The 27,700-nt window shown below is 33.1% G+C and overlaps 1 protein-coding gene across 2 annotated transcripts; it reads right to left on the bottom strand.

The window, feature by feature from the left end:
* Window positions 1–310: 310 nt before the first annotated feature.
* On the bottom strand, window positions 311–27,553 carry LOC130635814 (tripeptidyl-peptidase 2-like). Of its 2 annotated transcripts, XM_057445297.1 has the most exons (41): window positions 27,433–27,553; window positions 26,889–27,081; window positions 23,530–23,664; window positions 22,486–22,581; window positions 22,298–22,405; window positions 21,543–21,667; window positions 15,995–16,092; window positions 15,775–15,840; window positions 15,209–15,294; window positions 14,983–15,051; window positions 14,723–14,799; window positions 14,049–14,276; window positions 13,767–13,900; window positions 13,585–13,636; window positions 13,133–13,173; window positions 13,005–13,042; window positions 12,495–12,563; window positions 12,050–12,155; window positions 11,436–11,531; window positions 11,290–11,351; window positions 11,135–11,211; window positions 10,919–11,022; window positions 10,470–10,627; window positions 9,647–9,763; window positions 8,932–9,032; window positions 8,256–8,352; window positions 8,032–8,169; window positions 7,797–7,847; window positions 7,281–7,480; window positions 6,582–6,651; window positions 6,422–6,502; window positions 5,979–6,034; window positions 5,676–5,772; window positions 5,544–5,600; window positions 4,273–4,346; window positions 3,845–3,893; window positions 3,712–3,760; window positions 3,051–3,101; window positions 2,178–2,239; window positions 1,892–2,014; window positions 311–1,022 (listed from the first exon to the last, which is right to left on the bottom strand). In XM_057445297.1, exons 2-41 carry the CDS (start codon window positions 27,057–27,059, stop codon window positions 933–935), a joined length of 3,759 nt encoding a protein of 1,252 aa, XP_057301280.1. In that variant the 5' UTR covers window positions 27,060–27,081; window positions 27,433–27,553; the 3' UTR covers window positions 311–932. The 2 variants fall into 2 exon arrangements, with proteins under 2 accessions (XP_057301280.1, XP_057301281.1); XM_057445298.1 differs by lacking the exon at window positions 12,495–12,563.
* Window positions 27,554–27,700: the final 147 nt, after the last annotated feature.

Here is a 27,700-nt window from a genome sequence, read left to right as displayed (position 1 = left end):
GAGCAAACGTAGTTTTTATTATACTTGGCATTAATGCGATCTGCTCGCAACACAATGTTACGACACATAACTGCTCGCAACACGCTCATTCTGTCCCTTAGGAGTTCACTCAATATTAACTTACTATTTTTCTAACATTGTTTGACTAACATTTCTGACTTGTTGGCAATATTTTAAAAATTTATCTCTTCTGGGGAAAAAGCTTACAAGGTAAAACTATTCGACTTAACCATCAACGCTAAAGTGAATTGATTACGACACAAATTGCAGTTTTTTATTGAAACAAGGATATGCAGGTAAAAACATAAAGTACAGTATATGGAAACACATTTATTTTCGCTACAAGTGAGATTTTATGTAAAAAATAATCAATTACAGATAAGCCGATAACTAATTTAATACAAGCAACTTCATAATGTTAAAACGAAATATAGGTGGCAAATAGTAAACTTTTTTATCCATAAAAATTATATATATTCATTCATGTTGGAAGCTTTCTTAACGAACGTGAGGCCAGTTTTAATAAATTAAACGCGATTAAACCGGTTCATGAACAAGTTTAAACACACAGAAAAACTGAAGTTAGTAATAACGTATTTACCATTTCCATATCATATTAAAAACCGATCGTACAATTTTATTTACACGTTCTGTTGTGTTCATACACAAAGTCTACATGAATAAACAAATTTTGCGATGCTACCTTACCATTGCTGTATTTTAACACTTGGACGTTATTTAAGTAAATCCGAGCACACGGCGCAGCTATTTTGTTTAAATACTTATTTCATATAACGCCGCCTCTGTAAAACGCCGCCATTCCATTAATTAATTACTAAATTACACACCGAAAGTTGAAACATAGTAAAAAAAAAGTGACAGTTTATAAAAAAAGGAGAATTCGTGGGGTCTACCGCAGATACAAAAAATGACTAAAATAATTCATAGGTGTCAGGAAATTTCAACAGATTCCAATTTCGTAAATAAGAAACTATATGATGACATCCACATGACTCCACCAACTAAAAGAAAAAAAAATAGAAATACAGATTAGCGTTCACAATACTGGTCACAATTTAAAAAACTCAGGTAAATTTAGGTAGCTTACAAATATTTTAAGTAACAAATAAATCCTTTAGCTTGGTAGTTTTGCTGTCTTTTTATCCGACATGGACGGTATACCTAACCCGGGTAAGAAGCTGTTTACATAAAGTTTCAAAGTTTGAAATTCATTTAGAAGTTTTTCATAACAATGGACATGCATACTGTGTGCTTAATCGTAGGGAGGATCAAAATACATTTTTAACTCCCAAAATCATGATGTTTATAAAGAATCAAGAATCCCCCTCACATTGTTATTATAAAACCGAACAACAGTAAACGTTTATACTACAAAGATTGCAATGTCTTGCAAAACAAAAAACAGTGTACTGGCCTTCTCTTAAATAAACACAAAACTACCCCCTTATTATCTACCTCATATTTTATCTTTTTTCCAGAAAATCCTTGTCTTTATATTTTTAATCCCCCCCACCCCCTCCATTTTATTAAAATTTTGGAACTTCCCTTATAATTAAGCACAAAAAAGTATTTGTAAATAAATGTCAAAACTTCTTGTTGTTCTATTTTGGAAGCATGCGATTGAATGCAGAAAGGGCCGCACCTTCCTTGTATACCACACCCCTTCACTGTGAGACAATGGTAGTAAAAGTCAACTTCTATATAACTCCCAACACGTTACTCTATGTAAACGGCCTGTAAGAAAAGGCCATGTGGGGAATCTAATGTTTAGTCATAAAACTATACACACGACACAAATCTAACCCGCTTAGCGATAAAACCTCTCTCCATATGAAAAAAAAGGAATAGGTTGGTTAATGGAAAAACATACTTGTAGATACACATCATAATAAGCTTTCGTTGTTCCATTCTCTTCGAAGTATTTCAACAAAGCTTTCAACGCTCGTCCATAGTGTTTGTGTACCATACCATGTCGAACAGTCATCATTAACATCTAAAACAATTTTTTTACACGTAAATCAAAAAAGCTTATTTATTCTGCTAGAACTATTCGGCATAGAGAACTTCCAGCATAGACAGGAGTGTAAAGCCGTTTTCTGTACGGGTATCTAGCATATTTTTAACAGACACATCTTATGGATTTTTAAAAGAATTACCTTCGAATCAGTTGCGTCGACAAACTTCTGAAAATTCCGATAACATTCAGTCAGATCCTCCACTGAAATAAAGAATTTAGGTGTAAAAAGAAATAAGAAATATAAGCTTAGAATTAAGGTATTCTTACATGTTTTTAATAAGAATATGCTTTATAAGCGTATCAGGATAAAGTTTCTTTTGGAAAACAATCGATCTATTGTTTAAAACAACAGGAAAATAGGAACAATAACCAGTCTAGTTAGAATTTGGGTATTCTTATAAAAAAAAAGCGCGTAATAAACATAGAACAAGCAAATTTATTAATTTATTTATTAACTCATGTTTTGAACAAAACAATTCATTTTATCGAAGAAATGACAGTTTAAATAAATGAATAGTGTAAGCGGTAGTTATTAGCAAAGATTTGTAAATTAAAACAGCTGATATCGCAGTTCTAAGTTCTGGAATACATATTTGAAACCTCGTGCAAAACGCTAGAAAAAACCTAATTACCATTCCTCAGAAACTCATTTTGCCCTTGAACTAGCATTTTGTGGACCGAAAAAAAATTCTTAAAAAACTGATTTCGTCACATCTTTTTAGTGCAAAAAATTAGAAAAACCAAAGATCTAATACTAAGAAATTTCTCTTTGGAGCGTTCTGACTCTATTTGCGCATAAATTTGCCATTTTTTAACCGATAAGATTTTTTTTTAAAAACTGACTTCGTCATTTTTAAAGGTCTATTGTTCACCATCAAAATCAGAAAAAAATAATCATCCAATTCTAAGAAAAGCCGGTAACAAGTCAATTTATAGGACCTCACCTGTACCAGGTAGGCCTAAAAAGAAATATAAAAAAATCTAAAATGGTAGAAAAAAAGAAGGGAAATACCTTGATATGCAGCGTCATTAGTTGTTTCTTGTTGTTCAGTATCACCTGCAGCTATAAGAATTAGAGGTAACTTTAACGAAATCAATTTTTTATGAATGTTTACAATGTCTTCTGCAACAATTTCGAAGTATCATAACCATAGAGCAGGGCAAAAAGCCAGTCCGCCCCGAAACGAATAGGGTTAACTAAGAAAATATTAACTTTTGCAGCATTTTAATTACTGCATGTAATTCTTAATTATAATTCGCGTGAACGAATAGTTAGGTAAGTAAGTAATGGAAAGTTTTAAGATCCTTGGGGATTCCATCCTAACGGTTGGTTCTTTCTCCCCGCCGACTGTAACTATGTTACATTACCGCTAGAAATACGTATAGCATTGCTCTAACTTGCTTGCCTGCCACACAAGCCGATAAGCGGGCAGTATATATTAGATCAGAATATTAAATCAGACGTATATCGGTAACTCTCTGTATCTATAAAGTGGTTAATAGGACGTCCATAAAATACCAAGAGGGCTTCTATGAAGTAATAAGGGGGCGTATATAAATAATGTGGTGAAAGTGTCAACACATAGCGTTCGTAACTACAGTGCTGGATTGACACCGGTTTAGTAATAAAACAAACAAGTATGTTTCCATGCGTGTAATAAGACAAAGCCTACCATTTTCTCTTTTGTTTATTTCAAGCAAACCATCAGCCAATGCTAAACCCTAAAAAGGATGATTATCTACAAAACAAAGTAAACAAAAAAAAAATGCATAAAACAGATAATCAAGTACAAGCATAATACATACTTTTTTATACAAAGCATTTAACAGATATTCTTTTTGTTTTTCCATTTCACTAAATATAAAAAATTATGAAGAATTAACAGTCTTGCCTTTACCGAATATGAAAAAACTTCATGAAGTAACTTCTACATATACCCACATACAATTTTCTTTTAAGCTCAAACTAAATGTTGGACTAGAGTTCGAATCGGAAAAAATATACCAGTATAGCATATGCTTCTAAACACAGGCTTTCAAATTTTTGTGATTTTGAAATCTTTTGACATTGTAATCATCAGCATAATGTGTTTTTGCATTACTATAAGTGTTTCTTTTTTATTCGTATGTGGAAGATTGTGGAAGGTTGAACGAATAACCGTGTATTTTATTTCTTTTAAATAGATTAATTATACTTTCATTGGCGGTAAAACAAAGAAATACAAAACTCTTACGATTTTCTTTTCTCAGCTTCGGTATCAGGATCAATTTTCATAGCAAGATATGAAAGTAATTTATCTTGGTCGACCTACAAAAAAACGTGTTTGAAAATAATACTAACAGATACAGTCAATAATACTCGTGTTTTTTATTAGCAAGCTAGTCGATGTGTCTACAACCAATCAACAAAACATCAAGACAATGGCACTTTTTCGGCCATTTTGCAGCGTTGGCAATAACCATCAACTCGCGCAAAGTCCAATTTCAGATGCGTAGGTTATGTACGCAGTGTTTAAATTGTGCTAGTCGCACTTTTCAACACGTCTTCTCTGCGGTATAATCCATGCCAAGGCCGACAAAGGCTCTAAACGGCCATGCTGACGTCAGCAATTAACACATTTTGAGGGTTTTGATCCACTGTAAACATTGACGAGTGAACTTTGATAAGTTCAAATTGCGTATATCTAGTATGGAACAGCCTAACTGCTTGTGGGAAAGAACGTCTAAAATTGCCACCATGTCTTAGTATATTTTGTGAGGGAACGAACGCTTTTAATCTTCAGGCCTCACAGTCATCCCTACACAGTTCTCCATCGCTTAAAAATCCAACAAGTTGGCCCGTATTCTACATCGTAGTGTTTATGTAGTTTTTTTTGTTTTGTGTTGAGTTCACTACTGACAATCACAATCGAAAGAGCCAATGTTAGGTTCACCATGCCAATACTATGATTCTAAAAAACGATTAGATGCTAAGCAACCAACTGAAGAAGGTGCAAAAATGCTTTTATCCTTAAGGTCTGACCTGCAAAAACTGAGGAAAAACGACTCAGGATGGCCACAGATTTTAAACTCTATAATTTTAGGAGGTTTGGGGTCAAATTATATTAGAAAGGGCTAAAAAATTATAAAAACTATTTCGTATTTTAGGACATTTTGCTAAAATGTTAAAAGAAAATAATAATTAAGGTTTTAATACCAGTGAAGCTGTTGCAGGGACATAAAAACGCATTAGTCGTATAAGTTTGCTCAATTTTTTTGGCACATAAAACGGAATAACAGTTTTAGGAGAAATTTTGACTCCAACGACAAACAACTTCAACAACGACAAACGACTTCAACAACGACAAACGACTTCAACAACGACAAACGACTTCAACAACGACAAACGACTTCAACAACAACGACAAACGACTTCAACAACGACAAACAACTTCAACAACAAACGACTTCAACAACGACAAACGATTTCAACAGTAAGCGACTTCAACAACAACAAATGATTTACCTGGTCAATAATTTTATCAGCAGTTGATATAATCTCACGTAATTTTGAAAGACGCTCCTACAAAATTAAAAAATTGTGTATTAAAAGAAATTTTACACAACGCAAATTTTATTTAGTGAAATCATTTTCTACCTTTGAAGTGTCTAGAGCATTCAAGTATGAATTTTGAGACTTTATGTTGCCGTTCATTTTATTTAACAATTCCTCAATTAATGGCGAGCCATCAAGCCTAAAATTTAAAAACTTGAAAATAACAAACAGTCCGTACTTAAAATTAAACCTCCCAAAGTCTTAGTCTTAAGGACATTTAAAAATTAGCACAGGTTCGCCGTTCACAGATTTTCGGCTGCCGTACATATTCGGGGAAACGCTACTTCGTGTATCCGTAACATAAGGGAGAGATCGAGCTACCATCTTGGAATACGAGTATTATACTTAGCAATCCATGTATTAATAAATTCTTCGTGAGCTTCCTCGTATTCTTCTTCAATCTGTGTAGAAAGAAATTTATAATTATGAGATCACACATTTTTTGAACACCTCACAATTTTCACACCTAGAGGGAAGAAACTAGTGGATTATTATTTGCAACAAAATTCAAAATATTATACGAACTGCGATCGCAAACTTTCACAGATTTCACGATCCAATTCGGAAAACTCTGAAATTTGAAAATTCGCAGTAGTTTCAAGAAAAATGTTATCGTACTTGTCAAAATTTAAAGACGCACTTCTTTTACTCAATTTTATTGCAATTTACAGAAGCGTATAATTAATTGTTACATACTAATCGGAGGAATTACACTCACACAGACTTTTTTGCATATAACGTTTACGTATGAATATGAATTTGTGTGTATAAAATATGAGAGTGCACACCTTTTTGGCTTCCTTCTGTTCTTTTTTAACATCTGGTGACTTCAACGGGGGGATGGACAGTTGAAGCGGGTAGTTCATACACTAAAATCATGTATAAAATGTATAAAAAAAACGATTAATTTGATACTTGTGTGATAAAAACACACAAAGTTAAACTTACTGTTCTTGATGCTGATGCAAACGATATATTACCAATCAAAAATTGTCCAGTTTTTGCACCTTTAGGATACCTATGGATTAAATAGGTACAATAATAAAAAAATTGTCCAGTTTTTTTTTACTTTTAGGATACAATAACTCGCAAATTAAAATCAAAATGACAATTCATAATTACGCTGACAATATTTTACGGGAATTAACAAACTTTTGTTTCAGGTGATATTTTATTTTGTGTCAACCTTCTAATATTGGGGTCCTCCATTTAAGCATGTACACAATATTCTACGTCGCGCTTACAGCGATCCCTTTTTGTCCATGCAGTCTCGAGTACTTGAGATTACTACTTACAGCCCATCAATTAATCATTCTCCTCTTTATCTTATCATTTTTTTATTGTCCCGTAATATTTGTTTTGAAATGGTTATAGAGGACTGCACCTCTATTGTTTGAGGAGAAGATTTATACACTTGTGGACAATCTTGTCCTTTCGCATATCATACCAGATCATTTAAAGTTAATCCTGGCAAAAGGCGAGAAGAGATTTGACAATGCGTTCGTATGCATGATAGGTAACACCTCCTCACCCTTTCACTTAGCTGTGTGCACTTTGACCTGCATTGGCATCTTTTATTCTTGTTGTGCTTGTTAACAAGTAAAATATTTATAAGAGAAATGAAATAAAAACTTTCAAACTACGTACTTGTCTTCGGCAGGGAATGATAAATACACTGTACTTCGAGATGATGGATTTACGTCGGGTTTGCGTTGTATTTTCTTATTATCCAACAAATCCTTCCGACTTAAAAATACATCCAACGCAACGGATGTGGTTAGCGAAACATGTATATCGATAATAAGATCTTTTAATTTTTCTAAGCTTTCCACATCGCTATGTCGAACCTAACATAAAAATCATCTTGTAAGTCAGAACAGTTAAGGTGGGTTTCCACTCAAATGGAGTTGGATAAGTGGATTAACGTGGATCGACGCAAAGATAGTATTGCTTTCTACTTTTTGTCAAACGATATCTATAGGCATAACAATATTCGTTTAAGTGGAAATCCTCCTTTAGAATAAGCTGACCCGTGATCACACATAACCTGTTGTAACAAGAAAAAAGCAAAATTCACAATTTTTATTTCTCCAGTTCAATGTAAAGAAATGTAAAGTTTAAGTTTAAGCATTCAATAAACTTTTCATTACGAGAATGTCTTACTTGAACTTTCACCACATAATCGCCTTTCTCAAGTTTAGCTACGTACTTGTACTAAAAAAAATGTTTATACGAAGATAATATTATTAAACTAGTTGTCAACGCGTGGAAAAATCTACGGGATCGCTCGCCCTTTATATGTTGCATTTCATGCTTCCGTAACAGACAGACAAACCGAAGGAATAGAATTAAAGAGACTTGGTCATAAATGTAAAATAAAGTATAAAGTCTGACTTACTTTTAAAGTAAATGCATCCCCAACTCCACATAAGGACTTATTCGAATCGTAAATCATCCAAAACTGAGATTCAAACTTGTTCTCATATAACAAATCATGAAATTGTGGAATCACTACATTGACGTCACTGGCTTTTGGCTGCAAAAACAAATAATCAAATACGTCATCACACAAGATAGTAAACAACAATCTTCTAATCTGTAGTCCAATAGCTAAAGACATACCAGTTGAAAATTATAAGTCAATTCAAGACTGTAAATTTGTTCACCGTTTGGAAGCAAATCCCTAACTCCCAAAGGTTTTAACAAGTTGTCCTTAGGTCTAAATAGAAAAGAAATACATGACATATCAACGAAAAGTTTAGAATTTTAGTGTCATCCTCCACCCCCTTACACCCCAAAGGCAAAACATAAATTATTTCCCACTAGCCCTATGGTTTCCTGCACCAAGCATGGTCCTCCCCACTTAAAGCAGATTCAAACTGTCTTTACCCTCAGACTTCAATTTTGGTCAAATTCATACTCCCAACAGATTTGAGGTGGAGGGAGTAAACTATGAAAGTTGACTGGAGGTATGATCAGTGGAAGCATTAAAAATCAAAGTACAGATGGAATAGAAAACTTAGCAACATTGCTCAGAAAGAAAAACGAGATACTGGAACTAAAAAGTTTATCTTTATGTCGCTTTATTTGAAGCAGAAGTCTGTTTTCTACACTCAGAAAATCAAATCAAACGAAATAAAAGGTAAAGACAAAACAATATAAATATTATGTGGGACATTAAAAAAACTGAAATTACTGTTTTGATAGTACACTTTATAGTATCAGCAAAACTCGGTACTAAACTTCTTCTTTTTCAATTTTTTTCAATAACACAAACAAAAGACATTAAAACACTTACGCTAATGGTATGACATGATGCGTTAATGAAGCCACAGGATCAAGTTTTTCAATCATCAAGTTATTCACCACATCTACTTTAGCAAAGCCTCGTGTACATGTCTAAACAACAGATAAGGTTTTCTATTTAATTAATGTGAAATTTAAGCTCATATTAGAACATCTGATCTGGGGTTTTGTCCCTGGGGCGAAACACACAAAATGTCATGCAACCAGAAATGTTTCTTCATTTTTAAAATTTTAACTGAGACTGACACCCACTTGGTAATAGTGAAGCTTTGGTTTGATCCAGCAGTTTGAACAACTGGTTATATAAAGGTGAACAGCATGCTTGCAGCTGACCCGCACACATTGTTTGGTATTATTATAGAAGATGAAATTTCGAGCAGCAGCCTCTGGTAAAATGGATATTTACTTTTTTGGCCTAAAAAATGCACAATGCTGTACTTCTATGTTGGAAACTTTTACGGAAAAAGGATCTTGTGGTTGGAAAAAAGATTGAAATTTATGTTTGGCAAACCAAAATTTGTGAAGTTTTGTATTTGCACAAATTTGAACTGTTCTAAAATTTTAAAATAACAGTTGAAAGGTTATAAACCTAATGACGATGCATGGAGAATTGCAAAATAGTGCAGTCACAAACTGCAACATACAGATACGAACAAAACATTACAATACGTATTATCTATTCTACTGAACTGAAAAAGGGGACTTACCAGGGATATTTCCCGATTTAATGGTTGCAAACCATGGAAACAGAGTTCAGCAGCTAATTCTGAATCACCTTGTATAGTCCACCATCTTGCTAAACACAATTCCAAAGTGTGTCCCTCCTAAATAAAACACAATTTTAAAGAGTGTCTCCTAAATTTTAAAGTGCATCCCTCCTAAATGATTTAAAAGTTCGTTCCTTCTAAATAAAGCAATTCTAAAGTGTGCCTGCTTAATGAAACACAATTCTAAAGGGTGCCTGCTAAATGAAACACAATTCTAAAGGGTACCTGCTAAATGAAACATAATTCAAAAGGGGCCTGCTAAATGAAACACAATTCTAAAGGGTATCCGTCCTAAATGAAACACAATTCTAAAGGGTGTCTGCTAAATGAAACACAATTCTAAAGGGTGTCTGTCCTAAATGAAACACAATTCTAAAGGGTGTCCGTCCTAAATGAAACACAATTCTGAAGGGTGTCTGTCTTAAATGAAACACAATTCTAAAGGGTGTCTGCTAAATGGAACACAATTCTAAAGGGTGTCCGTCCTAAATGAAACACAATTCTAAAGGGTGTCTGCTAAATGAAACACAATTCTAAAGGGTGTCCGTCCTAAATGAAACACAATTCTAAAGGGTGTCTGCTAAATGAAACACAATTCTAAAGGGTGTCCGTCCTAAATGCACATTGAGGTTTAAACCACTACTAATGTTTATTCATATCAAACTCCTAAAATCTTTTAAATTTAGTAAGGCACAGAAAACAAAAAACAAACAAACAAACAAATTACAAGAGCTGACAATCAGATTAGTTGAGAGGGAATTACCTGCACTTTGAAAGTAAGTTCTGTGATGCCCGAGTTTGGTTTTAACGAAATATATCTCTCAAATTCATTTTCCACAAATGCTGCATCAGGCACAAGTTGAACAGCATGTACTACATATCTAATGTCCTTTTCTTTTTCCAGTGACTTTAATTTAAGCGCTAGATGAAAATTTATAGTCAGTAAGAATGATGATAAAAGACTATGAACAGCAATAACATTAAATTTCAAAAAGTCTCTATTGACTGGTAAATTGTATGCACCGTTGTGGTACTTTATTCAACTAGTCATAAGCCTGTGTAGAAATCCATGAGAAATTAACCCGTCGAAAAAAACTACAGGATTTTCCCATCACTACTTGCAGCTGCCATCTTTGACTCAAAGTTCCATATTATAATATATATTAGGTAAAAACAACAAAGTAAAAGTAAAAACGAGAAACAAACACTTACTAGCCCAGGTAGCACTTTGCGGTACGAAATAAAAGAAACGTTTTCGATCTCCAGGTTTAAAATCCAATTTCCCAATATTGATTATTTCATTCTTACTTTCAACTCTAAACAAATTGATAAAATGTCATTTATTTTTCAGTATGCCGCATGCGCAGAAGAATTATCAGGAATACTGAAAGTACTAATCGTTTAGTGAGGAGTATGGTACAATTTTACCTTTCTGGTATAATGACGCTGATAGGTATTCTAAAAACTGGTCCTAATGTTTTGTGAGCTAAATCTATACCTTGAACCTAATAAAAGAATAGACATTTAAAAAAATAGTAATAAAAAAATTAAAATTAAAAACAAACAGGGACAACAAATCAAACCTCAGCATAATAACATCCTGGCTTCAACCCGCTTTTTTGAATAAGTAACGGAAATGAACGAGCTAAAAAATAACCATTTCAACGATAACAATTGCTTTTCACAATGTCAGTTAGTCGCATGATTAAAAAATAGGTTTCGACCCTACCTGTGTTTGTCATATTCAAATGTGATGGACATGTCACCCAAGCTGAGGTGCTTACAAGACATATATCTACATTAAAATCTGCTTTTAAATCGTTATCTAAAAAAATAAAAAAATATTCAAGTGAGAGTGAGAGTGTTAAAAAAATCCACAAGCGAACTCAAAATTGAAAAAAATGTATTATTTTTTAGATGCCATCAGCACTTTCTTTACGAAGTGATAAGATGCTTTAAAAATTCAGCAATTCTATGTTTCATCAAAATTATCATTTAAAACATCTGAGGTTGTTTGTTCAATTCTGTGTTAAATTAAGGCTTTTTAAGATGTTTTGAGCCTTACCTAACAACAACAATTTAAAAATCAATATATAACTATGTGAAATGAAATACCAGAAACACAAGTTTAGTGGAAAGCGGACTGTTATTCGTATCAACGTCAAAACGTTTCGTGAACATAGCTAGTGTTCTAAACACCATAATATGATAAAAATGTTGTTTTTATTTTCTTTCAGGGTACTTTCAATTTCTTTCAAAACAGGACAGGGGACAAATTTACCTAAACTTTTAAAAAAGAAATATACTAATAGTCAAGAAGTAAAAGAATAAATATTCAGTTACCAGTATCTTTGTGAAAATCTGGTTTCACAAAAACAGTGTGTTTCTCAGGCAGAAGATGATCGCACGGCTCACGGATGTAAATCCCTGATTTTCCATTGCACCGAACCTGAAAAAAATACCAGAAATTAGCCAATTCATTTCTCTAAAAGTCACTTTTATGCCTAGCAAGAACCATAGTTTTATTTCAAAATTTATCATGTGCCATAACAACAGCTTCCCCAAAAATTTTAGAACACTTAAAAAATTTATCATTATTGTTGATATTTTTTTGATATTAAAATAACAATACAAATGGAGTAACAATAAAAAAGGATTGCAAATAAATACCCCTTAAAAGACACTGATAAAGTATTTAGTATAAAGTAGTTACTTCATCTCAACAGAAATGGAAAAAGTTTGATCACACATGATAAATGTGCAGAAGGTGAGAGTTACCAATACTTACCCTGAAGGAAACATATTTAGCAACATGGTCTACAACTAACTCTTGCATGAATTCAAAAGATTTTTCCACCTCAAATAATATATCACCATATACATTCTTATACTTTATAGTTGTAGTTATTAAAATACTTTCAACTACAATCAGTACTAAAATAAGGAGAAAACTATTCGTCGTTCATTGTCTCTCTCCATTATTAATAGACACATCAAGGCTGACACATTGATAATAGAAACAAAGTGTTTCAGTAAGTGCTTTTCTCTTTTTCCTGGAAATAGCACTAGTTCCCCATAATTTAGTTCGCCAGAATTATCCTTAAGTTCATCAGCAAATATATTAGGAGCAGAATGTATACAAATAGAATCAGATGAATAATCCTTTATTATTAATTTATGTTGGATAAAAATTATTTTTTGGATTAGACCTTGTGCAACTGTTGAATTGTTAAATTCCAACTGTTGGAAACATAATTGAAATTATTGTTGAAATACAAATCAATTACACACAACCAACCTGCAAGAGACCCTGACCAATAGTAAATGCTGACAGTCCTAAACGTAGAAACATTATTCATTATCTACTGCCAATTATTTAACAATATTAAATTATTCTTGATTATTTGTTTTGAACGACATACATACCTTGAACCTTTAGAGCTGTATTTTCAAGACATCGACGAATGCTAAAATATCAATGTATAATTTACTATGCCAACTTAAAATAGAAATAGCCCTTCCTTATGTTAAGATTATAAACTGGTTTACTTCAAGTGACAGATGTTTTATAAAATCATGTTTGTAAAACTGTGGAAGAAATTACTTAAGCCACAAAAGTTAAAACTTAAACATAATTGTGGCACGTAATCAAATAAATCACAAATATAACAGAGTGGTGAAGATCAGAAACTAATGATAATATAATGCAAAAGAAAAATTCAAATATACAGGCATTGTCCTTCTTAGTTATTTTAAGTAAATAAAAAATAAAACAAAACAGATTTCTTTATTAACGGTCTCAACTTGTCAGGCGTCTTAAAATAACCTGCACATTAAAGTAGAATTAACCTAGCTTAAATAAGGAAACAGAAACAAACCTTCTAGGAGAGTATTCAATGCCTTCCTTTTTAAGTGCTGACAGTAACACAGCTGAAAAAGTAAATATAAAAATTCCACAAAAAAACAACCTAGGACTACTAAAGACTTCGTAATATGAGGCCATTAGTTAAGCATTTATAACAGATGATAAAAATTACAAAAAGGTCAATTGTTTTCATACCTACACCACCACATGCATTTGGAGATGACATAGATGTGCCATTACATAACATACTTTTTGCTAGTGTCCACTTTGGTATTGAGGTAATTGCCCCACCCGGTGCAGATATACAGACACCAAGTGAGCCATTAACACTAAATATTACCACAAATCAATAAATAACGATACTTTCCCATCAATACCTACAATGTATTCGATGGTTGCAGAAAATATAAATGTATTATAGGGACAAGGTGTGTAATATTTGAGTATATTAGAGCATGTAGTAGTTTCAAAACATACCATGGTCCCCGTGAAGACCAGGTGTATTGTGTGCCTGGCATTTTCTCCAACATGGAGTACTCTGCAGTCATCATATCTGGAGATACATATGCACCAACCCCAATCACATTTTCAGTCATCGAACCTGGAGAGCTGCAGGTGGAAAGTGCAGGACCATTGTTACCAGCACTGGATATAAATATGATATTATGTTCCTCAACCATCTTATTCATCATTTCAATTACTCTCCTATAAAATAAATAATTTTCATATTACTTTGTTGTAAAGAAAGAAAAAAAGGACTATATTTTCTACTTGTTGTGAATAATGCATTATGTGGAATAATGCATTTTGTTGTTTTAATTTTATAGTATCCTATATTTTAATTAAAATAAATAAAGAAATTACAAACTAATGTATTTAATAACTGCACAGCGTTAAATTTTGGATCTTTATTTTTTATTTAATGTTTTCTATTTACTTATACTGCTGCATTCTGAAGAAAACACATATGTTTTTTAGCTGCATATTGTCAACGTAGCCTAGATGAAACATTTTAACATTCATTTGTTCCCATAAAAATCAATAAAAGGTGAAATACAGAAAATAATTATGGAAAGTCAACAATTTCCACAAATGGCAGTAAATATAAATTTTCAAAATTGTTATATGATGTTATAGCTTAAAAGATATACCCATCATTGGCCCACTTGGCTGCTTCTCCATAACTCATGTTCACAACATCAACCTTGTTCTCAATTGCACAAATCAACTAACAAATCAAACAGAAACACATGCAGCAAAATAAATAATCAGTTATATTCTAAAAGACTTCCGAAAAACTACAACTAATATAATAAGGTTTCATTGTGTGTGTATTGCACCTATATGGCTTGCATCATACGCACAATTTATTTAAGCAGTGAACTGCAAATAAATAAATTACTATACATACAGCTCTTATTAATGCAGTTCCTGTCTCCATACCATTTATTCTATTATCACCTATTTGCATGGAAATAATCTAAATGGAAAAAACAACTTGTTTTGAAACCTTCTTGATCTTCTGATAAATACATGGCCATAAAAAAAATCATAAAACATTATCAATCAAATATAATACATTAAGCTAGAATACAGGGCATATTTACAATTTATTTTTATTTTTGGCAATTATATACCTGAGCACCAGGTGCAACCCCATTTAACTCAGGCTGAGATTCAAAATATGCAGCAGCTATTGATGAAACATGGGTACCATGTGAACCTGAAAACAAATCACACTGTAAATCAATATAAAAATTGACTTTTTAGCAATTACTTAAATGATCTTATGAATGCTGTATCCCACCTGGGGCAAACAACAAACATTCCATAACATAAACAAATTCCTAATAAAATGATGTTTGACATGCTAAGGGGGGAATGCTAGGGGGAGGGACTTCTGTCTGGTTTAATTCATTGTGATAAGTTAGGCTGATTGCTCAAGGGTAATTTAAATTTTAAAAGACTAGCATTCCATTTCGTTAAACTTGATTATCGAGGGTTAGGTCGCCAGACGATAAAGATCAATATCTATGCAATTCTTATACTAACACAGGATTTAATTAGCTAGGATGGTCAAGTTGGCAATAAACATGTTGAAATCTGGGAAGCATAACTCATTAGAATGAAGATATATAAACATGTCCCTCTTAAAGCACTTGTTCATCCTAGTTTGAGATGGCAAGCTTATTTTATTACTTACTTGAAGTTGTCACAATGGATAAAACATTTCCATCTTCATAAACATTTACACTGTAGTTTACCATATCTGTTAAAACAAAATTAGGCAATAGCGAGTAAGTAGCATATACACAGCAAGTTAGTAACGTAGGTATACTAAGAAAATGTTGTATGTATAACCAAGATACCTAATGATGAGATATTACCAAAAGAATTTTAAATAAATGAGTTGTGGCATGTACCCTTTTTACTAAATCTTGCATACTGTCCTGTTAGTCGATAAGACCCAAGAACATCACATTCGTCAAGATTGCCTTTTTCTGTAACGTCAATGCAGGCTCTATTGTAAAAATGTCATAAAAACAGATATAATCTTTTGAAAACAGAATTATTTTCTTAAACAAACTATACAGCACCAAACAAATTCTAACAAAGCATCAACAAAGCAATAACAAAACCAGCACAACACTAGTGCAAAGCACTTTGCAATACTCCTTTTCATAAAAAAAGTCGCATGCATGAAAACGAGGCGATGGATGTTTTAAATATTTTATCGATCTATCCGGAGTTGTGTTTACTAATTACGGTAGTCATTCAATATAAGAGATAAAAACAGTTCCATCGATATTTTTTATTACCCACATAATAAAATGCACAAGATATAGTTATCTCCATTTTAGTTAGTTCGTGTTGTGTGCAAACATTAAAAGTTTGAAAGGATTCCATAAAGATGTCTCATAATAATGATTTATCTCTTGCACTTTTGGATAATATTGACAAAGAAATTCCATTGATGATATATGAAAATAATGGTAAGTAGAAATACTCCTTTCCTTAGTCCGAGCTAGCTGAGGTCTAGCCAAAGTACACCATGTTATAACTCAACACTAAACTTTTTGTTTATAGACCCAAGTGATGTTGTTCTTGAAGAAGAAGACATTGAAGACTACGATAAGAAACATTTAAAACAGTGGCTCATATACAAACGTGATACACTGAGAAACTTGGAGAGTTTGAGAGATTTCCAAGTCAGAGTGCTGCATTATCACAAAATTGGTACACATAATTATATATGTGATCCTACCCCAGAAAAAACATTTTAAAACGAACAGCTGAATCTATGGGTAAAGTATTATCGGAACCATTGTTGTCAGCATCTTTGTCAGTAATACCAGAAAAATTCAAGATAGACTTACGTTCATTAGATTCTTCAGATGGACAAGTCAATTCAGAAAAAATTGAACAATATTTTTATTGTGTGAATGCAGCTTGTACAACAAAGTCCACTCTGGTTAAAAAACATTTTTCCATAGGTTACCAACTCTTAGAAGAACAGTATGTTGATACAAATTCAATTTATACAAAACAAACTGCAGATTTATTTGCAATTAAAGGTGTTGTTGCTGCCAGCTTACGAAAAAAAAGTGAGATGGGTATTCGTTGTTATTGAAAAGGCTACCACAGATGTAAATTATGGTTTTTGTGGTTGTGCTGCAGAAAAAGTTGTGCTGCACACACTTTTGCGATACTGAAATTGTTTGCGAAGTGGATTGTTGATAGAATCACTGTTGTACCTGAAATACAAGCATGTACATCTCGACAGTGCACTTGGTCTATACCACAAGCCCATGACAGGGTCGACAAGCCTCCTAATTAAAAAGTGACTCTTGTTTCACCTCAGTCGAAAAGGCATTAAGTCACCACTCTATGAAGCAAGGGGGGGGGGGGAACAGTAGAGAGAATAAAGTTAACTACACTAAATCCTAATTTGCCTTTATTACGTGTTATGAACATAGGCCAGGATGTCAGTCAAGTAGCCACATCTTATGGTTCAATGCCAATAGGCAGCAAATTGTCACTTCAATGTTCATTGATGCCACCAAATTTTTTGTCTATCGCGAGATTAAAAACACACCACTGGTGAAAGAAAATCAATATGTTTATCCACCATTCCCATTTGTTAGGAATTCATATGTGATATCCAGTTCCAGGGGGTGGTACTACAGATGCAATATTTTTACTCACACAGCTTCAGGAAAAGTATTTAGGAAAGAGAAAGACATCTTATGGTTCAATGCCAATAGGCAGCAAATTGTCACTTCAATGTTCATTGATGCCACCAAATTTTTTGTCTATCGCGAGATTAAAAACACACCACTGGTGAAAGAAAATCAATATGTTTATCCACCATTCCCATTTGTTAGGAATTCATATGTGATATCCAGTTCCAGGGGGTGGTACTACAGATGCAATATTTTTACTCACACAGCTTCAGGAAAAGTATTTAGGAAAGAGAAAGAATCTCTATTTTGCCTTTCTAGATTTAGAGAAAGCTTTTGATAGAGTGCCACGTAAAGTTATTTAATGGGCTATGAGAAAATTAGGTATGAATGAGTGGCTAGTTACAATGGTACAGTCTATGTACAGCAATGCTAGAAGTCGTGTCAGGATTAACCATTGACTTAGTGATGAATTTAGTGTAAATGTTGGTGTACATCAGGGTTCTGTACTTAGTCCTTTGTTGTTTGTTCTAGTCTTAGAAGCGCTGTTGATGGAGTTCAGAACAGGTTGTCCATGGGAGTTATTGTGCGCAGATGATTTGGTTCTAATAGCAGGTCGATGGAAAAATTAGTTAAAAATTTTGAGAAGGACTAGGAGAGAAAGGGCTAAGGGTGAACACAACAAAGTCTAAAGTCATGATTAGTAGCATTGCAGCGAAGTGTGACCTTGTAGTTGGAAAGTGGCCTTGTGGAGTTTGCAGGAAAGGGGTTGGTAGTAACTCAATTTTTTGTCAGACTTGGCAATTGGGTACATAGGAAGTTCAGTAGTGGAAGGTTAAGAGCTGACATTCAGTTTGTATGCAAGCGTTGCAAAGGTGAGATTATAGAGAATGGAGTATTTCCAGCTTCAATGATATATAACAGTGGCTCGTCAGAGATAGTTGAGAACTTCTGTTACTTAAGTGATATGTTGGGCATTGAAGGGGGTGTTGGAAGAAGTGTTACTTGCAGGATAGGTTCTGCTTGGAAAAAGTTCGTTCAGAGAGTTACCTCCTTTGTTGACTAGCAGAGTCTTGTCAATTGAGTTAAAACGTAGGTTGTATGAGGCCTGTGTAAGAAGTGTTGTGGCACGGTAGTGACACATGGGCAGTGAAGCAGGAAGATCTTGACCGTTTAGAAAGGAATGATAACAGAATGGTTAGGTGGATGTGTGACGCCAGTCTGAGAGACTGAAAGAGTTCAGATGAGCTAAGAAGCAGGCTAAATTTCCGTAGAATCAAAGATGTTATGCAGATAAGAAGATTGAATTGGCTGGGGCACTTCGAAAAAATGGAGGGGGATAATTGGGTAAGAAAGTGTGGAGACTTGATAGTTCCAGGGGCAAAGCCCAGAGGCAGACAGAGAAAGACTTGGCAGGAGGTTATAAGGACAGACTTGATAGAGAGGAAGTTGAGTTTAGATCTAACACAGTCTAGATCAGATTGGAAGAGGGTAATTAATACTACCCCGTCCAGCCCCTGCTAGCATGAAAAACGGACGTTAAGTAGAGAATGATGATGATGATGATCAGAAGAAATAAGTAAAATCAATGAAAAAATTAAAGTTTTGTTGCTGTCTGCGTTAGAATCTGACATAGCAGCAACAAGTGTTATTGAGGAACAGACAAGGAATCAAGCGGTTTAAATTTTATGATTAGTTAATAGATTTGGAAGTAATGGACCAAAAACTGAAAAAGGTTCTAAACTCTTGCCCATAACATGATATTTGGAAACAAGAAGGATGCAAAAAACAAAATTTTACAATATAAACTTTCATATGGTAAATATTAAGAGCCTATTGCAATTCACAATTATGAGAAATTTATGAAGTTACAGGGTCACTCTATTAATATTGAGTCCTGTGGTTTGGTCATTGATCCTGTTAATTTCATTTCCTGTGCAACTCCAGATGGGAAAGTGATTTGCAATGGGGAATATGGAATTTTTGAAGAAAAATGCAGTAAAGAACTCAAAATTTTAGATCCACAATACATATGTACTCTATCCAAAAACCCATCCATATTTTCCACTTAAAGGACAACTGAAAATAAATATTAACCAAACTTATTACGATCAAGTTCAAATGCAGCTTGCACTTACGACTCAAACATGGTGTGATTTTGTGTTGTATATTGCAAAAGGAATGGTTATAGATCGCGTTCAGTTTGATGAAAAACACTGGGACTCACTTAGAACAAAAGTAAAACGCTTTTCTTTTGAATATTTGTAGAATGAGATAGCAGCAAAAAATGAAGCAAACAAGGACTAGTTTTAAGGTATATCTGAAGTGTTGTCAGCTGTTTTGTGTGCAGACTAATAGTTATGTATTATAATATACATATAACGTCATTTTGTTTATAAGCTTTTTTTCAATATATGAAGTTTTTTTATAAAATATTTTTCAAAATCGGTTCTTGAAAATTCGATAGCAACACACAAACTGCTATAATCTGATTCAAACTGCCTAACATAACTTATTGTTTAATAATCCACTTTTTAGCACCATCAGTCTTTATCGGACACACTTCCTAGGTATATTTGAGAAATTAAATTGAACCCTCCACCTGGGGCTATACCACCCAGTGCTTTTACTGTGGTATGGGATTTATAGTCAGAGTACATCATTTTGTGAAGAAAGAGTAAATTAGGAACTGCTATTTTGAATTCAACACAATTGATTATACATTTTATGTGTGGATATTTTTATGACAAATTCTGGCATGTATTTTTTTTTGTTCTTTGCTGCGCCATATGTTGTTGGTTCCTAATTTTAAATATAAAAAGTTTATCCATGTATTTATTGTATTGCATATTGTCCCTTCAGAAGCATTGAAAAGATAAGCCAAATGTTTCACATCAAAATTTCGTCGTAACCTCACTAGTGTTACTATGAAAAATTCCATTGGTGGCTTTCTGCCTCTTGTAGCCCCTTTGGTTTCACGACTAATATATAAAATAATATTTGCACCATTGATTCTGGGATCAATAAAATCCAACAAAGCAGTTAATATCTCAGTACTACTTGGCATGCCTGTGTAATGATTGCAGTTTTTGTTTGAAGACATCACATATTCCTTAAAAGAAGGGGGTTTACAATAGAAATTTTCCAACTGTTGGAGTTTAGTAAAGAGTTCTTCTTTCTCTTTCATGAGGTCTTTTACTCTTTTATTATTGTCCGTAATATTACTACTTTGGCCATCAATTTCAGAAACATTGGTAGCAATGTTTTCAGATTCAACAGACAGTCTACATTTTTTTCTTGGAGATAAACGCTGCATTGGATCTTTTCTTGGGACTTTCTTAACTTGAAAATTGTACCAAGAATTTAATAAAGGCTTCGCTGTTCATGAGCCTCGATTTAGTTCCTACAGGTGGTCTATATACGTCTTTGGCTAGGAAGTGCTTGGTATATATCTTAGTAGCATTAGTAACTTTGAAACCATCTCTCCCATGCTGACGTTTAATTAAACTACACCAGACCTTCATCTCAACTTGAGATTTAAAAAGCTAAAAATATTATTTCCAGTGTGCACTCTTATTCCATTTTCTAGCTTATACAGTCTTTCTAAACATCCATAAGCCGCACATTCTCTCCCCAATGACATACTTCCTTCATTTATTGTCACCAATTTTTGCATCCATTGCCTCTATTTCATGTGATTAAATAATTTTTTTTATAAAAATGAGTATTGAAGTCTTAATTTGAAAATGAAGGATAGAAATTTAAAATATGAATTGCAAAAATTACACACCGCCACATCTCTCCATCATGAAAAACAACACAATCAAAAACAGGTCCAGGATCTTTATACTTTTTGTCGATTGTGTTTAAAGCTTCTACAGTAGCTTTCAAATTTTCATGTTCAAGCTTTTCGATCTAAAAATAAAAAAAGGGCTGGTCAAAATATCCAACAGGGTTACTAAATTTTATTTATGCCGTGGCTAATTTTTTGTCTACAACATAGTTTCAGACAATTTTTCGAGGGTTTATGGACTAGTTGAGTAAAAATACTCTGGGAACTTCTGTTGATGTTAGACACATATAATAATATGAAATATGAAAACAATATTACAACACTCTTCACAGTCATCACAGAGACGTCCAGCACAAAATAGATAACAATTTAATTAAAACATAATTCTTATGAAAAAATACGAGTATTTTTGTAACTTAAAGTACGAATAAAACAGAAAAATGCACCAAATCTGAAACTTCGACTTCCTAACAAAACTACAGCTACCCATATGAAAATGTTTTCGCAAATACATAATGTCACACATTTAAAGCAAGCCTAAATTGTCTTTCAATCAATAAGTGTTAAAGGACATCTTCTATCTTAAATATTGAAGAATTAACTGCTTTTACATAGTACATTTTTTAAGTATTTAATACAAAAACTAATAAAAAAAGAAATAAAGAATCAACAGTCTAAAATTTGTTTAAATTTATATAGTTTTTGCTCGAATACTATGAAAAATTGGAAAAGTAAAATAATGCAATATATACCTCAGATGTAGGTGTTGCACATTTTGCTTCAAATTCACAAAGTCTTCTTGATGCGTCTGCAACTTTAACTTTATGAACAGGATCCCATTCATCTTTCTTCTTTTCATTCTAAAACATAAAAAGGTGTGTTGTAGGTAACATTATTATGTAAGAAGTGAAAACCCAATTTGCCGAGAAGATAAAAGTACCTTTACTCTTTTTACTGCTGACTCAGGAAACAAAGAATAGGCAGTCTTCAAACCAACACGGTATTGTCCACTGGGATTTGTCCACGAAGTTGGTATCTTTAAAAAAAATCCTTAGTTTACATTTTAGGTCTTAGGAGAAAACCACACACAAGTCCACGGAGAAGATTGATCTTTACTTTATATGAGAATGGGTCATATAGAAGTGATGTGTCGATTGATATATTAACATTATTGCTACTGGCACATGTGGAATTTTTATATAATTGGGCGAGGACAAGACTGCTAGCTCATCATAAACACACAAACACAAATATCTCAAAAAAAATTTTAATGACCAAACTTAAAAAATCCTTGTCACACTTTCATTTATTAAAAATAACTGATGCAATGGTAATAAAAAATATAACAGCAGGTATGTTGAAATGTTTACGTAAAACATATTGCAATAACAATGTTTCTACTTACAAATATGTGAGATTAATAACTACTACTGATATACTAAAATTAATTTAAAGCACAGGGGGATCCACTTCTAGGGAGGGTAAATCAACTTTTTTTTTTTGGGGGGGGGGGCTTTTTAGGGGGTCAAATATTTTATGATAATGTTATCAATGATCCATATACACAAAAAATCAGAAATTATTATGTAGAGCTTAAAACATTGATCAAAATAAGACTCTTTTGATGAATCCTTAAAAAGATATTACGGTTAATGGACTTTGATAACGTCATCAAACCCCAGGATCTAAAAAAGGTAGCTTGGCTATGCTTCAGGAATTGTACCAGGTTTGGATCCAGGTTGTTCCTAGTGCACATGTAGGCGTTGACATCAGTTATTTCCATCTACTTAGAAGTTATAAGGCCTGCAGTGCAATGACTTTTGTATTCCTGTATAAGCTATTGACACTCATTCCACTTTATCAATGTCATTATATAATGTCAAAAATGATTAATGTGCTGTGTACAATTGTTTCACGAGCAGCAAGTTTCATGTAATTATAAAGAGGCACATAATAATTTTTGTAAATAAAAGTTATTACTAACTCTTAACTTGCGTCCTGTCTTTCCAATGATACATCCATCATCTTCATTTACTGTGACAACAGTCGAAGTATCAACGTCACCACTACCACTACAATCAATAAGATCAACTATCTTTCTTTTACCAGATGGTGTAGCCTAAAGTTTTAATTATAGCAGCACATTTTTACACTTTTAAATAATAAATATCAATTTAGTCTGTAATAAAGTCAAAAATTAACAAAACATTTCCACATAGCACCCAAGAAATGTATAAGACTGGTCTGGAAAATCACTTAAAATAAAAAAATAAAAAAAAATTGTTATGCTGGAATGTTAATCTATTTAAGGAACAATAAAAATTAACCTCTATGAAAAAAGAAGTCCATTTTTAAACAGTGAATCTTTTTCACACAACTCCTTTCCAACTGTAGTGGAATTATCTAAGAATTTTAATTTTGGGATGTTATCAGCAAGTTACGTGATAGTTTTTGAACTTTTTAGGCTCTATAATATAAGTCCAACATCATTTTATACCTTGGGTTCCCTAACTGAGCAGGATAACGACATGCGGTTTTCTGAATTTTTGTTTAACAGAGGTTGCAATAATTTTTTTTTGAAAATGGTAATACGCCTATACTAATGCGTGGCTTGGTTTATCTGTAAAGTGCTCAATCTGGTGTTAACAACAGCTGTTTGCTTGGTTTTTATTTAAGCTGAAGTTGCAGTCAAGTAATTTCAAAAAAAATATATTTACAGTTTTTACAGAATGATGTATATACTTAAGATCCTTTACAAGATTTCGTGAAACAAGAAAATGAGATAGCAGTGGAATTCCAAATACTGTAAACTGTTCACTTGCAAAAAACGAAACATTGTTTGTCTATTTTTTTATGATTCTATAATCATTGCTGTAAAAACATTTAGGCCATACTTGGTAATTTAAAAACTGTGTGTAAAGTCTCAGCAACAAGATGATTGTCATTTAAACAACAGATTTGAAAGGAATGTTACATAGGAAGGTAACATAAATTTAAAATCCTTTACTTTAAACCTGATAGATGAATTGTTGTTTAAATTTTCAGTAGTTAAGTCTTTCGGTTTTTGCATTTGTGCAGCAGGAAAAAGATAGGGACACTAGGTGAAGCAAAGTAATTATCAGTCCATTTCGTCCAACACGAAAGTATTCTTCGGACTTTAAAAAAATTCAAGAAAAAATATGTTAGGGCACCTATATGCGTTTTTCGGAGGGTTTTCAAGGTTCTGTAACTGCCTGGAAAAGCCTGGGCCAGTCCGAAACTGCCTGAATTGCGTCCAATATGCTTGTTCTCATTCAAATTTTGACGCAAAGAAGGAAGGTACTATTTTTTCGTTTTACTCTCAGTTTATTATTTGTGGGATTTTATTACAGCTATATTTATTGAATAAATGATATAAAAAACAGTTTTTTCAGAACTTTCACTGTTGAGTTGACTATTAGTCTAACGCTATGTTTACATTTGGTATTGCTTCCTTAACCATGCCGCTATGTGCCGATATTCAAATGTCCTATGATGGCGCGGTAGCTGGAGAAGACAGACAATTATATTAATATAAATATACCCATTCTCATTTTGTTTACTAACCCTCCGTCATAACCAGATATTTAAGCCTAACATCCACTACCACTACTCAACATGAGAAAAATAAATTATACATCATGGTAATAAATGTTTAAGGTTTGAGCTTTTTATATTGCGATTTTTTCGGCAATATTTATTCATACATCACCAAAAAGCATTTTCAACCACCTATCAAATGGTATAAAAATAATTTGAAACTTTTTAACTTGTGAAAAGTACAGAAACATTTTTGAAACACACCCTGGCTTCAAAAAAGTGACTTCATTTACAAAACCACTTCGTTTCTAAATCTCATTTGATGTTCTATAGAATTGTGATAGATATATGTAAAAACAATTTTTTAATTCTTTTCCACAAAGTCCCTGTTTTTGATTTATTTTACTTTTTCTAAAAAAGCCATTTTTCAACTTAAACTTTCGTCTTTAAGATGTAAGATTTGGAGAATTTTAAAAATAAAAAAAAATCGTTTTAGATAAACATGTTGGCTACAGTTTAGTAGCACTCGCCCTTGTAGATCTCCTATAGTTTTGTAAAAGAGATTTGAAATGTAATAGATGGTAAACGAAAAAAACAACACTATGAAAAAGTGTTTTAAATTTTTTTTAAAATATCACACCTTTCAAGCATACTCATAATGATGGTGATACTTTCACACTTCCGGGGCAATGAATATTCAGAAGGTTGTCCTTTTAAATTTTATTATTCACATGACGTGTCTGAGAATACCATAGAAATAGAACTTTTTAAGTCTTTTAACATTTTTCTGTGACTTGCAGAAACATAAGATGGCATATATACATTTTCAGAAATAAGTGTTTTTTCAGACGGTCATTTCTTTTCGGAAGGAAATATAATTTATTTTTAAAAGTTATACTCAAGAGGATGATAAGTGTTAAAATATTCACTCATAACTCTTTTCAATTTAGGTGTGAAAGAACGACCAGAAAAAAAAGTTTTGGATAAAGTCAATATTCCTCTTCGAAAAATCAATAAATAGTTTCACCATTGGGAAAATTGTCATTTCTTTAGTATAAATGGTTAAAAAAAATAATTGAATTTTTGTTTCAGGTTGATTCTGGTTTCTACGGGCGAGACTATAAGTTTTTTTTAAAACGCCAGCCCGTAAGTCGTCCAACAGCCCTGTGGTCGTCTCCATAATAGTTTGAATAAGCGAAAAAAACTTCCCACACTCGTGATTCGCTGATCCTTTTTTCCTCGCGACTGTGGAAAAACTTCACCAGACTTTATTTTGATATAGATCTAAGATTTACTTTGTAAATTTTTTTACCTAGGCAAGGGACTTAGAGAATAGTAACAAGATGAGTTACATAGATTACCCAGAAAATTCACAGATAAAAACCTAGCTGGCGAAATTGTACCCATGCTGGAGAAATTGTACCACTCCGAGTTCCATTTTTCCAGGCCATTTGTGATACGCGGCCAATTAGGATTTAACTTTATTTTTAATTGTTGTGTCCGGTTATGTTTAATATCAAAAATAAACCACAACAGGGCCGCGCAATGTAAAGCAATAAGATAAATACTATTTTTTTCGTAAAAAGTGGCGAAATTGTACCATTGTTGCTCTATGGTTTTGGTTTTTGTGTAAACAGTGTGTATTGCTTATGAGGCACTACTTTGACAAATACTGCAATTGAAGAATCTCCAGATTATGCATTATATTACCTCCCACAGGCAAATTAAACGCTAAGTTTGTTTTCCTTGCTAGCTAGCTAGCTAGCTACAAGCTAAAATTATTACCGTTAAACCTTGCGCTCCTGGATCAACACCAGAGTCAAATATGGCGATCAGTACTCCATCACCATTGTAGTTTGGATATTTCTTTAAAAAATTTTCTACTTGAGTTTCTCTCTTTGGAAGAAGTGCATGAGCCGGAAAATCTTCTAAAACACTTGCACTAGTTTCCGCCATTTTCTCCCGAATCCGCGAAACCCTATCACGAAATTTAAATGCGAAAGAGTAAACTGTAAACAAAAAATAATGCTTGACCCAGGGCCTAAGTTAGCGTACCACTTTCGATCCCATGACCTTTTTCAGGTGTTTCACCTTCTCCAAATCTTCATAGTTAGACTAGTGAAATGGTCAACTTTCCATTTCCCTAAACCTAATTCGCAGCGTTTTTTGTTTATTTTAATACAAAACCTGACACGGGGCCACCCTAATAAGAAATGTAAGAATACCCTGGGACGTCGTTTCTAAACACCAGTCAAGATTGTTTAAAAAGTTACGCAGTTGTCGTAGAATGTGAATTAAGATACGTTACAATGTCAACTGGCAGCCTCACCATAAAGCGTTGGTTCCAATGCGCAAGATCGAGAAGTTTGAGTAGTATCAGAGATTATCAAGCGGGAATCCAGGATGAGAGTAGGATTGATGTTGCTGTTTGGCTCTTTTTAGCAGGATTCTCGTTAATTACAGCGCCAATGGAACTGTATTCTGGGTTAATAATAATTATAAAATAATAATGATAAAAAAATAATGATAAAATCACAATAAAAAGTATATAATCATATGCGTCTATAAAAATCATAATAGGAATCAGGTTAAATGAA

Source organism: Hydractinia symbiolongicarpus, chromosome 3 (genome assembly GCF_029227915.1).
Source record: "Hydractinia symbiolongicarpus strain clone_291-10 chromosome 3, HSymV2.1, whole genome shotgun sequence".
NCBI lineage: Eukaryota > Metazoa > Cnidaria > Hydrozoa > Anthoathecata > Hydractiniidae > Hydractinia > Hydractinia symbiolongicarpus.
Note: the sequence above shows the minus strand (reverse complement) of the source record. Positions and strands in the feature narration are given on the sequence as shown.